We start from the raw sequence: 15,205 nt of genomic DNA on the forward strand, positions 1-15,205 counted from the left end.
ACCGCCCTGCTTATGAATATTAATATTAATGAGCTTACCCTTAAATGGGCAGTCGGCAGTTGGGGATCGGGAGTAGGAGGATGGAGCTATATAAGACGTAACATGATTGGCTGATAGCTTCCCAGCGGCCTTTGCGAGGTGGCTTTCGTAAACAGAAAGCCCAAGAAAGGCCTATTCTCTGATTGGTTGACAGCTGGTTTGTGGCGACAATCACAGTAACTGAATGTGGGCATCCAGACAGCAGGGCCCCAATTGCAATAGGCTGAGTTAGCTAGCCGTTGGGGACCGTGCGTAGGAGGATGCAGTGCCAGTGTCACTGATGAAAGATATAGGATTGTACCTCAAACGTCTGACCGTTTCCAGAATCATATCCAGTTACTTGACTAAATAACTGCTACAGTCAAACGACCACCATGGGCACCGGGAAAAGCGGTCGATTTGGTCAGGTGGTCGGTTAGAAGAGTATCGACGCACAACATGCTCGATACATAGTATAAATGGTTTCTATGTGTTTAATGGCAAATAGCAAGCACTCGCTCGTGCATCCGCCGCCTATCTATTTTGAACATAACATCGTAATGGCAGTCAAAATCCGACGCAAACTGGCCGATTTCGGCACAAAATCGCGCTAGATATCATTGAAAATCGATGACACCTCAAGATTTGAAAATGACGCGGTCGTTATGGGCATTGATTTGGTCCAATTTTTTTGCGGTCGCGTTGGCCAGGTCGTCGTTGTGAAGAGGTCGCTTAATGCTTACGTCAATGGGGAAAATTTTCCGGACCGAGAAAACGCGGTCGTAATGGCCAGGTGGTCGCCAAGAAGAGGTGGTCGTTTGGGCAGGTTTGACTGTACTTGCGATGTCTTTCGATATATCTGAATATCTAACCTTCGCCAGCGTAGCAGCCATGAATGTTTTCTTACCCATGTCTCGGCCAAGCCTAAAGTGCCCTTCAGTGGTCATCAGCTGGGACGACGTGACTGCTGAAAGTCACTTTAGGCTTGTTCGAGGCCGAGGCAACAAGAAGAAACATCAGGGTCGTCTTCATCTGTGGTCAAGAAAGTCGGACGAGACTTATACTTTTTGTGTCTAAAGCCCAATATGGTTTTTATACCTATAGACCTATACCTCCTAGGCCTACCCCCGTGCTTAGAGGTACATGTATCTATGCTGACAATATTATGCAAGTTCACAAAAAGGCGGGGAAAAATCCGTGCATCTTGCAATCTTTTATTTGCAGTTTTTTTCTTTATGCAGAAGACTACCATACATATTCATGACGTTGCATGATTTGATAAGTATCAGAATCATATAACGTAACGTTATGTGGCAAAAGCAAGTTTGTTGGCTTATATAATGATAATATAATGATGACGCACCCGCCACGACACACGAGTCAGGGGTAGGAGGAACCCCTTGCACCCTTTGTCGGAAGTTCTCCTAGGAGATGGATACTCCCAACAACAAAGCTGCATCTGCTGAAGCCGTCTCACACGTGTCATACAGTTCTGTCCCTGTGAGAATTAGTGCTCCAGTAGACGGGAGGGTGGAGAAGGAATTGCACACGCCTCCGTCACCATAAAAAGTCATGTGCAGGTCAGTCAAACAGGTTACCGAACCCTCCGGCAAAATGCCTGGCTGCCTACTCATCTGTCGATTCGACAGGAGAATAAAAGAAAATAGTGATGAAAAGTGTGAGATTCTTGTAAATTACTTTTTATTCACGCGTCTGTCAATAACAAAGTCGAATTTTCGCGAACTTGCGGATGAAATTGAGAGCCGTCAACGATCACGGGGTGATTCCCATTGTTTTAAAGCCTTGTGGAAAAGTAACTAAGTAGTTTTTGGCAATTAAATGGCGTTCTGTCCAGGGTTCTAGCATGCATTTCAAGCTTGACGCCATGACGTATAAAATTCCATACGGCCGCACTGAAAAAGTAGATTTTCAAATCCCCAACATTCGGGGTGATTCCCATTGTTTTAAAGCCTTGTGGAAAAGTAACTAAGTAATTTTTGGCAGTCTAATTGCTTTCTACATGGGTTTTAGTACTAAATTCAAGTGATAGATGTAACGCACAATTTGTAATTTTGAAGCCATGACGTATGAAAGAATGTGAAAATCCAGACTCTCAACACTGAAAAAGTAGCTTTCCAGATTCCGACATTCGGGGTGATTCCCATTGTTTTAAAGGCTCGTGGAAAAGTAACTAAGTAATTTTTGGCAGTCCAATTGCTTTCTACGTTCTGTCCATGGGTTTGAGTACTAAATTCAAGTGATAAAAGTAACGCACACTTTGTCATTTTGAAGCCATGACGTATTAAAAAACCGTCAAAATCCAGACAACACTGAAAACGTAGCTTTCCAGATCCCCTACATTCGGGGTGAGTCCCATTGTTTTAAAGCCTTGTGGAAAAGTAACTCAGTAATTTTTGGCAGTCAAATGTTCTGTCCTTTGGCTCTAGTATGAAATTCAAGTGATAAAAGCAACGCACGCTTTGTAGTCTTGACGCCATGACGTATGAAAGAATGTCAAAATCCAGAAAACATTAATTCATGAAAAAGTAGCTTTCCATATCCCCGACATTTGGGGTGATTTCCATTGTTGTAAAAAAATGGGAAAAGCATCTATTTTGTGGGGGCAATAGGATAAAGCTACTACATTGCATTTAGAACATCATGCACATCGTGCACATCATGAATACGTTTTAACAGTGAAAAGTATACAAAGATGTTTGAAACTTCTTCTAGAATGTGTGCAGTTTGCAACTTGTTTCCAACATATATGGTTCAAATATGTTCAAATTTTCATCTTTAATTGTTGAACAATTTAGAACTAAAATGACTAATATGTACTTTTCTTTTGTTCAAACTTATTTGCACGCCATGGTGAGACTTGTTGATCACCACTTTAATTCGCTCACACATTTGTTCAACTTTGTAACCTTAAACGTACAAATACTCTCTCAAATGACATTATTTTGCGTTTTTAAACGGTCCAAGTGAATTATGTCATTCTAACTAGATAGGTGACCCAACTCAGTACGGTTTCGTTCCTTTTCGCTCAATTTCGTTTCTTTTTTGTTTCTTTTCTCACTTTCGGTACACCACTCTGTACGTGTATCCCCAGGCCCACAGCAACAACATACGCTATCAGGCCTTGGTCTTGTCACAGTGGATCATGACTTTGATCCCTTCGCCCTTCTTGGCGAACTCGAAGGCCTCCAGTGTCTGCTCCAGGCTATAGCGGTGGGAGACCAGCGGCTTCACGTTCACCTGTCCCGAGGCTATCATTGCTAGGGCTGTCGGGTAGCTGTACGTATACGGAAACACATGTATCTTTAATAAATATCTGTCACAATTTGAGAAAAACAAAAATTATCGTCTGAGGCTTAGAGAAAGAGAGAGAGAGAGATACAGTCAGTCATACGGTGTATGAGAGGGATACAGACAGACAGACAGAAAGAGAGAGACAGAGACAGAGAGAGACAGAGAGAGAGACAGACAGACAGACAGAAAGAGAGAGACAGGCAGAGAGAGAGAGAGACAGAGAGAGAGAGACAGAGAGAGAGACAGATACAGACAGAGAGAGAGACAGAGAGAGAGACAGACAGAGACAGACAGACAGATACAGAGCGAGAGAAAGAGGGAGAGATATATTGAGAAATAGATAATTTCGAACATTACGTCTTTGTAAAAACATTCAATAAAGTAACCATGAATTTTCACAAATGCTAGACTAAGTGCGTATCTGTGTTTACATGTATGACGAGGGGAACATATTCTTTATGTAACATTTCTTCTTCCGTTCCAAACAAATGACGAGGTCAATAACGTGGATCGGACGGCTATCACTGATAATTAAAAGTAACAGACACCTTGTGGTGTCTTATGATATAATGTAGCATGTGGCACGATAGGATTTGAGAGGCTGGTCACCATACGCACATCTGTATGTTTCTAAGGATAAGAATAAACTGCGAATGAAGTTTAGCTAGGCCATGTGATTAGGTAAAGAAAAAGTATGTATTTTGCTTGCAGACGTTACCTTTCTATCAATGTCTTTAACTCTCGCCAGCATTTAAAAGAAGAACATAACAAAAATTATGTGTGGTATGAATATTAACTGTACTTAGTCCTGGAGGAAATATTTGCCCGTACTCGTTTGCGTATCGGAGGTTTCCCCTGATGTCTACTTCCTTCAGAGCGGCGTCTAGGAGCGGGATGGTCGCCATGGGCCGGCCGAGCCCGACTATCATCAGAACACCTCCCGGCTCCGTGGCCTGAAAAAACAGCAACCAATATCCGAGCAAGATTCACGTCCTTCCATAAAGTATAAGATTAACTGATCGAGGTTACATGTAGCTCGTTTACCTGTTTTTCGTAATTATCCCCCACATTGGCCCGTCAGCATTTACGGATGCTACTACTTTCGGATTCTGACGCCTTTCTGTCGTTATTTTGTTTCAAGGATGAATAGGCCAATCGACGATGTCAAGGCTGCAGTACTGTCAAGGATCACTAGTTGGCGCTTCAATACCGCTGAAAAAAATACTAGATACTGAAGGCGCAATTTTGGTCTTGGAATTCTGCCAAACCGCTACAGAAATCGCTGCAGTTCCAAGGTTACACATCAGAGGGCAAAAACCTACTTTAACCTATGTCTTCCCAATGAAATCTTTCAAATCTTTATTAAATACGATGTTGCAGTCCAATTTCTAAAGTTATGCTGACCGGAAATACAAACACACTGAAAGACAGACACACACTCACACAAAACGATACTTCAATTTTATGTGAAGTGATGTGAATGACAAAGCAAAAACAATAGTTTTATAAATTATGAATTTACATAAATGCCTGCATGGATGCTGGTTTCAGCGCCGCTACACTCTATGGTGACGTCAGGGTTGCACCCCAGCACCTGCACCACGTGGTCAGCTACCTCCCGTCCGTCACGGCTAGTCACGTGCACGGTGACTTCAGCTCCCATCTGACGTGCAAACTCCAGCCGCTTGGAGTCAATATCTGTATTTGTAACGATAAACAAAACTCCTTTGTAGTGTTTGCAGTCTTTTCGGGGGGGGGGGGGGGGGGCTGTCTGATTGTTTCAAACAGCATAATCTAGTCTAAGGAAATGGTAACTTTCGAGGGGAAGGAATACTTTTACGACTTTTACGAGGAATATCTGAGCGTGGACAGAATTAGTTTGACTGATTTCTAGGAGTAACATACATTCCAATATACTTGTGTATATATTATGTAGATACAGTTGCTGCTCAAAAATGGCCAAGTGTATAAGCATACTTGCTTATAATTACCTGTGATGACCACCTGTGCTGCACCCATCGCCTTGGCCACTTGGAGGCACACCAGCCCAATGGGACCTGGGACAAAAACAGCAATGTGTTTGTGAAGAGTAATATAACTTTGGGGTTCAAGGCTGCCAAACTGACCACGCCAACAGCTCTGAGCTTTTGGCGTTGTGGTTTGCACGTTGGATTTGTGATTCGGCTGCCCGGATTCGCCGCGGGTTCGAATTCCGTGAGTCGGGATGATGTTGTTTCTTTCTGTTCTACTCGCCCCTCTCGGGTTGTTTCAGTAAAAGAACTGGTCGTGACACAGAAGACATACACTATGTACAGTATTTTACGGGTTCATTGTAAAGGACGAGTTCTCCTAGATATTTCTGACAAGCACAATGCACGGTGGACCACGCTTCTAATAACTACCACCCTTTGGCACCAGTGAATGAAAACATACAGCCAGGATTCGAAATCCAAATGAAAGCTCTTGGTCCAGAGATATGGGTCGCTAACCATCTAATTTGCACTTTGCCACCAGCCTATTCCGGTCATATATACAGATTTACAAGTGTATTTCAGCTTTGTACAAGCACAAATACGTTTACCTGCACCACAGATCAGAACTTTGCTGCCAACAGTGACCCCTGACCTCCTGCAGGCATGCACACCCACAGACAGGGGCTCCAGCAGAGCACCTTCCTCGTAACTCACATGGTCGGGGAGCCTAGAACACATTTTAACTCCGGTTTGAAGTCGCATGGTATGTTGAAGACCATTCGTTCGAATTTGCCAAAGGGTAGACGGGCACAGATTTATACCATATAGCATGATATACATAGTATATCGTCGGGGGGCGGGGGGGTGGGTGTAGGACGAAACGAGTTCAGCCTTATTTACAGTCAAACCTGCCCAAGACCACCAGTCGGGGGACTGGGGAAAAAGCGGTCGATTTGGTCAGGTGGTCGGTTAGAAGAGTGTCGACTCACAACATGTCCGATGTATAGTTTAAATGGCCCGTTGTGTTTAATGGCAAATAGCAAGCACACGCACGTGCATCCGCCGCCATATTTTTTTTAACATAACAGCGTAATGGTAGTCAAAATCCGACGGAAACTGGCCGAATTCAGCACAAAATCGCGCTAGTTATCTTTAGAAATCGATGACACCTCAATATTTGAAAATGACGCGGTCGTTATGGGCAGGGATTTGGTCCCAATTTTTGACGGTCGCGTTGGCCAGGTGGTCGTTGTGAAGAGGTCGCTTAATTCTTACGTCAATGGGGAAAATTTTCGAGACAGAGAAAAAGCGGTCGTAATGGCCAGGTGGTCGCCAAGAAGAGGTGGTCGCTCGGGCAGGTTTGACTGTACTTGCGATGTCTTTTGATATCTGAATGTCTAACCTTCCCAGCGTAGCAGCCATGAATGTTTTCTTACCCATATCTCAGCCAAGCCTAAAATGGCTTTCGGCAGTCATCAGATGGGACGACGTGACTGCTGAAAGTCACTTTAGGCTTGTTCGAGGCCGAGGCAACAAGAAGAAAGATCAGGGTCGTCTTCATCTGCGGTCAAGAAAGTCGGACGAGACTTATACTTTTTGTGTCTAAAGTCCAATATGGTTTTTATACCTATAGACCTACCTCCTAGGCCTACCACCGTGCTCAGAGGTACACGTATCTATGCTGACAATATTATGCAAGTTCACAAAAAGGCGGAGAAAAAATCCGTGCATTTTGCAATCTTTTATTTGAAGTTTTTCTTTATGCAGAAGACTACCATACATATTCATGACGTTGCATGATTTGACAAGTATCAGAATTTTCATAACGAAACTTGCACAAATTGTAACGTTATGCGGCGAAAGCAAGTTTGTTGGCTTATATGATAAGTGTAGGATTCTTGTTAATTACTTTTTATTCACGCGTCTATCAATAGCAAAGTCAAACTATGATTTCTTTTTTGAATTTTTTAGAAGGCGAATTTTCGCGAACTTGCGGAGGAAATTAAGAGCCGTCAATTGTCACGGGGTAATTTCCATTGTTTCCAAGCCTGGTGGAAAAGTAACTAAGTAATTTTTGGCAGTCTAATTGCTTTCTACATGGATTTTAGTACTGAATTCAAGTGATAAAAGTAACGAACACTTTGTAATCTTGACGACATGACGTATAAAAAGACGTCAAAATTCAGAGAACACTGAAAAAGTAGCTTTTCAAATCTCCGACATTCGGGGTGATTCCCTTTGTTTTAAAGCCTTGTGGAAAAGTAACTAAGTAACTTGGGCAATTGAATGGCGTTCTACTTTCTGTCCAGGATTTTAATATGCATTTCAAGTGATAAAAGTAACGGATACTTTGTAATCTTGACTCCATGCACTGTGCGAAAGGGTGTGATTTCCGGACGTTTCTATGTTTGTATACATCCGGATTGGGAACGTTTCCGGATATATCCGGACAATATCCGGACGAAATCTGACATGACTCCCCTGCGTTTTCGGATAATTTCAGGAGTCCGGAACGGGACCATTTAATTCCTGCCTCATATCTGGATTTCCGGTAATGGAACGTTTTCGGACCGTCTTTGAGGACAAAACACGTTTCCTATAATTCGTATATATCCGAATAATTTCAGGAGTCAAGAATGGGACCATATAATCATGTCGCATATCCGGATCCCAAGTAATGGAACGTTCTCGGATTCTTTGGAGACAAAACACGTTCCGAATATTTCATGTTTTCTGATTGCGTCCGGAACTATTACGTCCCGGAAAGGTTGCATATACTTAAGATATACTGAAACAACATAGGAACCATTATACTACACCTTATTTCAGAATATTCAGTAACTTTACGATGCTAAATACCTAATATTTAACGTTTCCTGTCCGTTTTAACTCCGAAAATGCTAACTCGGTAAGGCTACCTTTTGTGAAAGCCTTTCAAAGAATTTCCTGTATAAATCAGATGACACAAGTACCACAACAAATACATTATGTAGAGGAACAGATCATGTTAAAGCCAAGGGGCAAATCAATATGCATTTGTCTCTTAGTCTTACCAAGGAAGTTATAGCTCACTACAACCTCATTGGTCTTACATGTCTTTTACATACAAAAAGTGGAACTCAACAACGAAGCCAAAATTTCACAGTTCACTGTAAGGTCCAATGATCAAGCCCAGGTCAATCACATCATAACAAAACAGATCAGACTAAATGTACAATATCAAATGTACAGTATTCCGAAACATCCCTATATACAAATGTACCATACAATCAAAATTCTTAGGATAAAATGTCATTACGAAATCAGTTCTATTTTCAGTGTCCTCTGTCATACGTCCGTATCGTCGTCGTGTTGACTGTGGAATCATCGTCCGGGGCGCCCTCTTCTGCGTCTTGGTGGCAGTGGACGGTCTTTGGCGACGGAAGATGCTTTGGAATCTCGGAATATTGACGACACGTCTCGAGGGCTGTCCGCTCCATTGTGAAGTCTAGGCGCTGTTCGTCTTTAGAGTAGGGACGATTCTGGCAGGATACGACGGCACTGGCAGGGCAGGCGACTGGGTAATAATCGCTCAGCGGCTGAAATGGAAAAAAAAAACGGCTTTGAATTTTTAACTGCCCTGAGCCCGAGAACGGTACATGTAAAAGTGTTCCAACAACACGGCCAGAAAAATCACAGCAGGACAAGACGGGGACAAAGGCAGGAATCTGGAGTCGATTATCATTAAAATGGCGCCCGCCACAGATGGTTGACTAAAGACCTCCAAACAACAAAGCCAACGGAATTTGAACATGCACGCAATCACGTTGGTCCTTTAATAATAGCACCAAGGTCCTATTAAAGATTTAGCCAGCCAAAACAACAGGACAGGAAAGTTGGACGTAAAGTATAGAAGCAGCGGCACTTACAGCACAACATGATAGGAGAATTTAACTAATTTTGGAACAGGCAATTTGTAAACAAGCCCTAAGGGATGACACGCGGGGGTTCTAACTGAAAGAGAAGTGATCTATCATGCCAAGATCATGCAACAATCTTTACAAAAAACACTGGGAAGGCATTTGACGACAGCTATATACGGAACTAAGAACGATAACTGGCATGTGTATACAATCTTTGTACTAAAGAGCTACACTACTTGTACTCACCTCCGGGTCTCAGCGGCGGGCGGTAAATGAGTTTCAAACCTAACTGCTGTCACCAGCTGGTCTACTATTGGTTACTTTCTTATCTAGTCAAGTCATGTGACTTCCTAATATAGTCTTGTTACGTACTAAGGACTTCTCCAGATGGTTTCAAGCAAGTTAGTGCCATCCATCATGCCTGTTTCACAGAAACGCATGTGCAAGAAAGTTTTTGTGAATGAATGCATCATGTACTTACCAGTTTAAAAGTTGCACGCAACGCTGTGGCGCAGTGTAGGCTGTTATCTGCAGCGACTGCTACAAACACACACGGCACGGTCCTGTTGCCACAGTTGGCGCACCGTTGACATGCCAACGTATTGGTCTGCTTGGCACTTTGCACAGCTTGCATTTATATACCGTTTTACGAGTGAAGTTGTCTCGTGATATTGTCCGGATATGGACCATTCCCACACAGCAACACTGGTATTCAATGTCATGAGTGAATTTTTGTGTCCTGATATCGTCCGGATATGGACCTTTCCCACGCTGCACCGCTGGTGTGGAGTATTTTGAGTGAATTTGTTCATGTTATTGTCCGGATATGGACCTATCCCAAACTGCACCGCTGGGGTGGAGTGTTTTGACTAAACTTTGTTCATGATATTGTCCGGATATGGACCTATCCCAAACTGCACTGCTGGTGTGGAGTGTTTTGAGTGAATTTTGTTCATGATATTGTCCGGATATGGACCTATCCCAAACTGCACCGCTGGTGTGGAGCGTTTTGAGTGAATTTTGTTCATGATATTGTCCGGATATGGACCTATCCCAAACTGCACCGCTGGTGTGGAGTGTTTTGAGTGAATTTTGTTCATGATATTGTCCGGATATGGACCTATCCCAAACTGCACCGCTGGTGTGGAGTGTTTTGAGTGAATTTTGTTTTTGATATTGTCCGGAAATGAAAAGAAACAATAATTCTTGACTCGTAATTGTTACCATCACAAAGATTGTTTCATGTGTCATTTGTTTGGGAATGTTGGTGTCTGTAAATTTGCACATGTATATGGAGGCTTAAGCTTCAATTGCCAGAAAATTAAAGAGTAAAATATATACATAGACATCGGGCATACCCATTGTTGAATAAAAATACACATACAGAAGCAAAAACGTTAATGACGTGTATTTGACAAGACAGGAAACCTATTTTTAGGATACGCAACGAAACAATCTCAGATTGGTGTATGACATGAAAAATAACTTGTTATTAATTAAACCCGAAAATTGATCCCTGGATTGTTTCTGTTTGGATATGTCTCGTAAGCAGAACGGAATATGAAGTCGGGAGCAGCGAAAATTTCGACAAAAATTCCAGTCTTATTTGTTCAAATGCGCAGCGAAACAATCACCGATTCGCAATTGAAATTGTATAGAAAACCTTTATCGAAACGGTCAGAATATGTAACATGTCATGTAATTTGCTAACTCCGAATCTGTCCTAAAACTAATCCATGGAATATCTGTCGCGGATATGTCTCGTAAATGGAAGGAAAGAGAGTAACTTGAATTTGAATAACATGAAATGTCCCTAACACGTATTCGGAAGAACAGGAATTTCAATCCGTCCGGACATGCGCCGAAACATTTCCTGACTCATGATATTCTGAGACATAATGAATATGAAAATGCCGTCTGACAATGGTCCTGAAATGATGCACATCATGCTTCGTGGAAACTCCTAATTTGTCCGGGTATTCCTTGTCGGAATATAAGCCCTTTGATATGTAAAGAATGTAAAGCATATTACGTATTCGGAGGCAAGAAACGTCAATGGCGCGTATCTTGAAAAAGAGGAAAGTCTTATTTGTCCGGATACACAACAAGACAATTTCTGAATCATGATATTTCCAGATATGGGAAATATTGAACATCGTGTCCGGACACAGTCCGAATATTTAGCATGTCCAAAAATATGGCAACTCCGACTTTGTCCGGAAATCACACCCTTTCGCACAGTGATGACGTATGAAAGAACGTCAAAATCCAGAAAACTCATGAAAAAAGGAGTTTTCCATATCCCCGACATTTGGGGTGATTCCCAATGTTGTAAAGAATTTCGGAAAAGCATCTACTTTTGTAGGGGGGGCAATAGCACAAAGCTACTACATTGCATTTGGAACATCATCGTGCACATCATGAATAAGTTTTAACAGTGAAAAATATACAAAGATGTTTGAAACTTCTTCTAAAATTTGTGCAGTTTGTAACATCACGGTTTCCAACACATATGGTTCAAATATGTTCTTATTTTTATATTCAATTACTTGAACAATTTAGAACTAAAATGACTGATATATACTTTTCTTTTCTTCAAACTTATTTGCACGCCATGGTGAGACTTGTTGATCACCACTTTAATTCGCTCACACATTTGTTCAATTTTGTAACCTTAAACGTACAAATACTCTCTCAAATGACATTATTTTGCGTTTTTAAACGGTCCAAGTGGATTATGTCATCCTAACTAGATAGGTGACCCAACTCAGTACGGTTTCGTTCCTTTTCGCTCAATTTCGTTTCTTTTTTGTTTCTTTTCTCACTTTCGGTACACCACTCTGTACGTGTATCCCCAGGCCCACAGCAACAACATACGCTATCAGGCCTTGGTCTTGTCACAGTGGATCATGACTTTGATCCCTTCGCCCTTCTTGGCGAACTCGAAGGCCTCCAGCGCCTGCTCCAGGCTATAACGGTGGGAGACCAGCGGCTTCACGTTCACCTGACCCGAGGCTATCATCGCTAGGGCTGTCGGGTAACTGTACGGAAACACAGGTATCTTAAACATCTGTCACAATTTGAGCAAAAAAAGGCATTCATCGTCTGAGGCTTAAAGAGAGAGAGAGAGAGAGAGAGAGAGAGAGAGAGAGAGAGAGAAGACAGACAGAAAGAGAGAGACAGGCAGAGAGATAGAGAGACAGAGAGAGAGAGACAGAGAGAGATAGATACAGACAGAGAGAGAGAGACAGAGAGAGAGACAGACAGACGGACAGAAAGAGAGAGACAGGCAGAGAGATAGAGAGACAGAGAGAGAGAGAGACAGAGAGAGATAGATACAGAGAGAGATAGATACAGACAGAGAGAGAGACACAGAGAGAGAGAGAGACAGACAGATACAGAGAGAGGGAGAGAGAGAGAGAGAAATAGATAATTTCGAACATTACATCTTTGTAAAAACATTCAATAAAGTAACCATACATTTTCACAAATGCTAGACTAAGTGTGTATCTGTGTTTACATGTATGACGAGGGGAACATATTCTTTATGCAACATTTCTTCTTCCGTTCCAAACAAATGACGAGTTCGATGACGTGGACTATCACTGGTAATTAGAAGTAACAAACACCATGTGGTGTTTTATGATATAATGTAGCAAGTGGCACGATAGGATTTGAGAGGCTGGTCACCATACGCACATCTGTATGTTTCTAAGGATAAGAATAAACTGCGGATGAAGTTTAGCTAGGCCATGTGAAGGTAAAAAAAATCATGTATTTTGCTTGCAGACGTTACCTTTCTATTAATGCCTTTAACCCTCGCCAGCATTTAAAAGAAGAACATAACAAAAGTTATGTGCGGTATGAATATTAACTGTACTTAGTCCAGGAGGAAATATTTGCCCATACTCGTTTGCGTAGCGGAGGTTCCCCCGGATGTCCACTTCCTTCAGAGCGGCGTCAAGGAGCGGGATTGTGGCCATGGGCCGGCCGAGCCCGACAATCATCAGAACACCTCCCGGTTCGGTGGCCTGAAAAACCCAGCAACCAATATCCGAGCAAGATTCACGTCCTTCCATAAAGTATAAGATTAACTGATCGAGGTTAGCTCGTTTACCTGTTTTCGTTATTATCCCCCACATTGGCCCGTCAGCATTTACGGATGCTACTTCTTTCGGATTCTGACGCCTTTCTGTCGTTATTTTGTTTCAAGGATGAATAGGCCAATCGACGATGTCAAGGCTGCAGTACTGTCGATGATCACTAGCTGGCGCTTCAATACCGCTGAAAAAAATACTAAATACTGAAGGCGCAATTTTGGTCTTGGAATTCTGCCAAACCGCTACAGAAATCTCTGCAGTTCCAAGGTTACACATCAGAGGGCAAAAACCTACTTTAACCTATGTCTTCCCAATGAAATCTTTCAAATCTTTATTAAATAAGATGTTGCAGTCCAATTTCTAAAGTTATGCTGACCGGAAATACAAACACACTGAAAGACAGACACACACTCACACAAAACGATACTTCAATTTTATGTGAAGTGATGTGAATGATAAAGCAAAAACAATAGTTTTATAATGAATTTACATAAATGCCTGCGTGGATACTGGTTTCCGCCCCGCTACACTCTATGGTGACGTCAGGATTACACCCAAGCACCTGCACCACCTGGTCAGCTACCTCCCGCCCGTCACGTGACGTCACGTGCACGGTGACGTCAGCTCCCATCTGACGTGCAAACTCCAGCCGCTTGGCGTCAATATCTGTATTTGTAACGATAAACAATACTCCTTTGTAGTGTTTGCAGTCTTTTCGGGGGGGCTGTCTGATTGTTTCAAACAGCATAATCTAGTCTAAGGAAATGGTAACTTTCGAGGGGAAGGAATACTCTTACGACTTTTACGAGGAATATCTGAGCGTGGACAGAATTAGTTTGACTGATTTCTAGGAGTAACATACATTCCAATATACTTGTGTATATATTATGTAGATACAGTTGCTGCTCAAAAATGGCCAAGTGTTTTTTTTTTTTTTAGTTTTGGTATAAGCATACTTGCTTATAATTACCTGTAATGACCACCTGTTCTGCACCCATCGCCTTGGCCACTTGGAGGCACACCAGCCCAATGGGACCTGGGACAAAAACAGCAATGTGTTTGTGAAGAGTAATATAACAGTGGGGTTCAAGGCTGCCAAACTGACCACGCCAACAGCTATGAGCTTTTGGCGTTTGCACGTTGGATTTGTGATCCGGCTGCCCGGATTCGCCGCGGGTTCGAATTCCGTGAGTCGGGATGATGTTGTTTCTTTCTGTTCTACTCGCCCCTCTCGGGTTGTTTCAGTAAAAGAACTGGTCGTGACACAGAAGACATACACTATGTACAGTATTTTACGGGTTCATTGTAAAGGACGAGTTCTCCTAGATATTTCTGACAAGCACAATGCACGGTGGACCACGCTTCTAATAACTACCACCCTTTGTTTGGCACCAGTGAATGAAAACATACAGCCAGGATTCGAAATCCAAATGAAAGCTCTTGGTCCAGAGATATGGGTCGCTAACCATCTAATTTGCACTTTGCCACCAGCATATTCCGGTCATATATACAGATTTACAAGTGTATTTCAGCTTTGTACAAGCACAAATACGTTTACCTGCACCACAGATCAGAACTTTGCTGCCAACAGTGACCCCTGACCTCCTGCAGGCGTGCACACCCACAGACAGGGGCTCCAGCAGAGCACCTTCCTCGTAACTCACATGGTCCGGGAGCCTAGAACACATTTTAACTCCGGTTTGAAGTCGCATGGTATGTTGAAGACCATTCATTCGAATTTGCCAAAGGGTAGACGGGCACAGATTTATACCATATAGCATGATATACATAGTATATCGTCGGGGGGCGGGGGGGTGGGTGTAGGACGAAACGAGTTCAGCCTTATTTACAGTCAAACCTGCCCAAGACCACCAGTCGGGGGACTGGGGAAAAAGCGGTC

At 42.6% G+C, this 15,205-nt stretch overlaps 2 protein-coding genes across 2 annotated transcripts; both read right to left on the reverse strand.

Moving 5' to 3' along the window:
- Nucleotides 1-3,055: 3,055 nt before the first annotated feature.
- On the reverse strand, nucleotides 3,056-15,004 carry LOC118410533 (sorbitol dehydrogenase-like). Its single transcript, XM_035812291.1, has 5 exons — nucleotides 14,864-15,004; nucleotides 14,276-14,341; nucleotides 13,796-13,971; nucleotides 4,162-4,283; nucleotides 3,056-3,313 (listed from the first exon to the last, which is right to left on the reverse strand). The coding sequence occupies exons 1-5, from the start codon at nucleotides 14,991-14,993 to the stop codon at nucleotides 3,154-3,156; spliced, it is 654 nt and encodes a 217-aa protein (XP_035668184.1). The 5' UTR covers nucleotides 14,994-15,004; the 3' UTR covers nucleotides 3,056-3,153.
- LOC118410534 (sorbitol dehydrogenase-like) lies at nucleotides 11,455-13,785 on the reverse strand. Its single transcript, XM_035812292.1, has 2 exons — nucleotides 13,115-13,785; nucleotides 11,455-12,246 (listed from the first exon to the last, which is right to left on the reverse strand). Exons 1-2 carry the CDS (start codon nucleotides 13,345-13,347, stop codon nucleotides 12,087-12,089), a joined length of 393 nt encoding a protein of 130 aa, XP_035668185.1. The 5' UTR covers nucleotides 13,348-13,785; the 3' UTR covers nucleotides 11,455-12,086.
- Nucleotides 15,005-15,205: the final 201 nt, after the last annotated feature.

Source organism: Branchiostoma floridae, chromosome 2 (assembly GCF_000003815.2).
Source record: "Branchiostoma floridae strain S238N-H82 chromosome 2, Bfl_VNyyK, whole genome shotgun sequence".
Lineage (NCBI taxonomy): Eukaryota > Metazoa > Chordata > Leptocardii > Amphioxiformes > Branchiostomatidae > Branchiostoma > Branchiostoma floridae.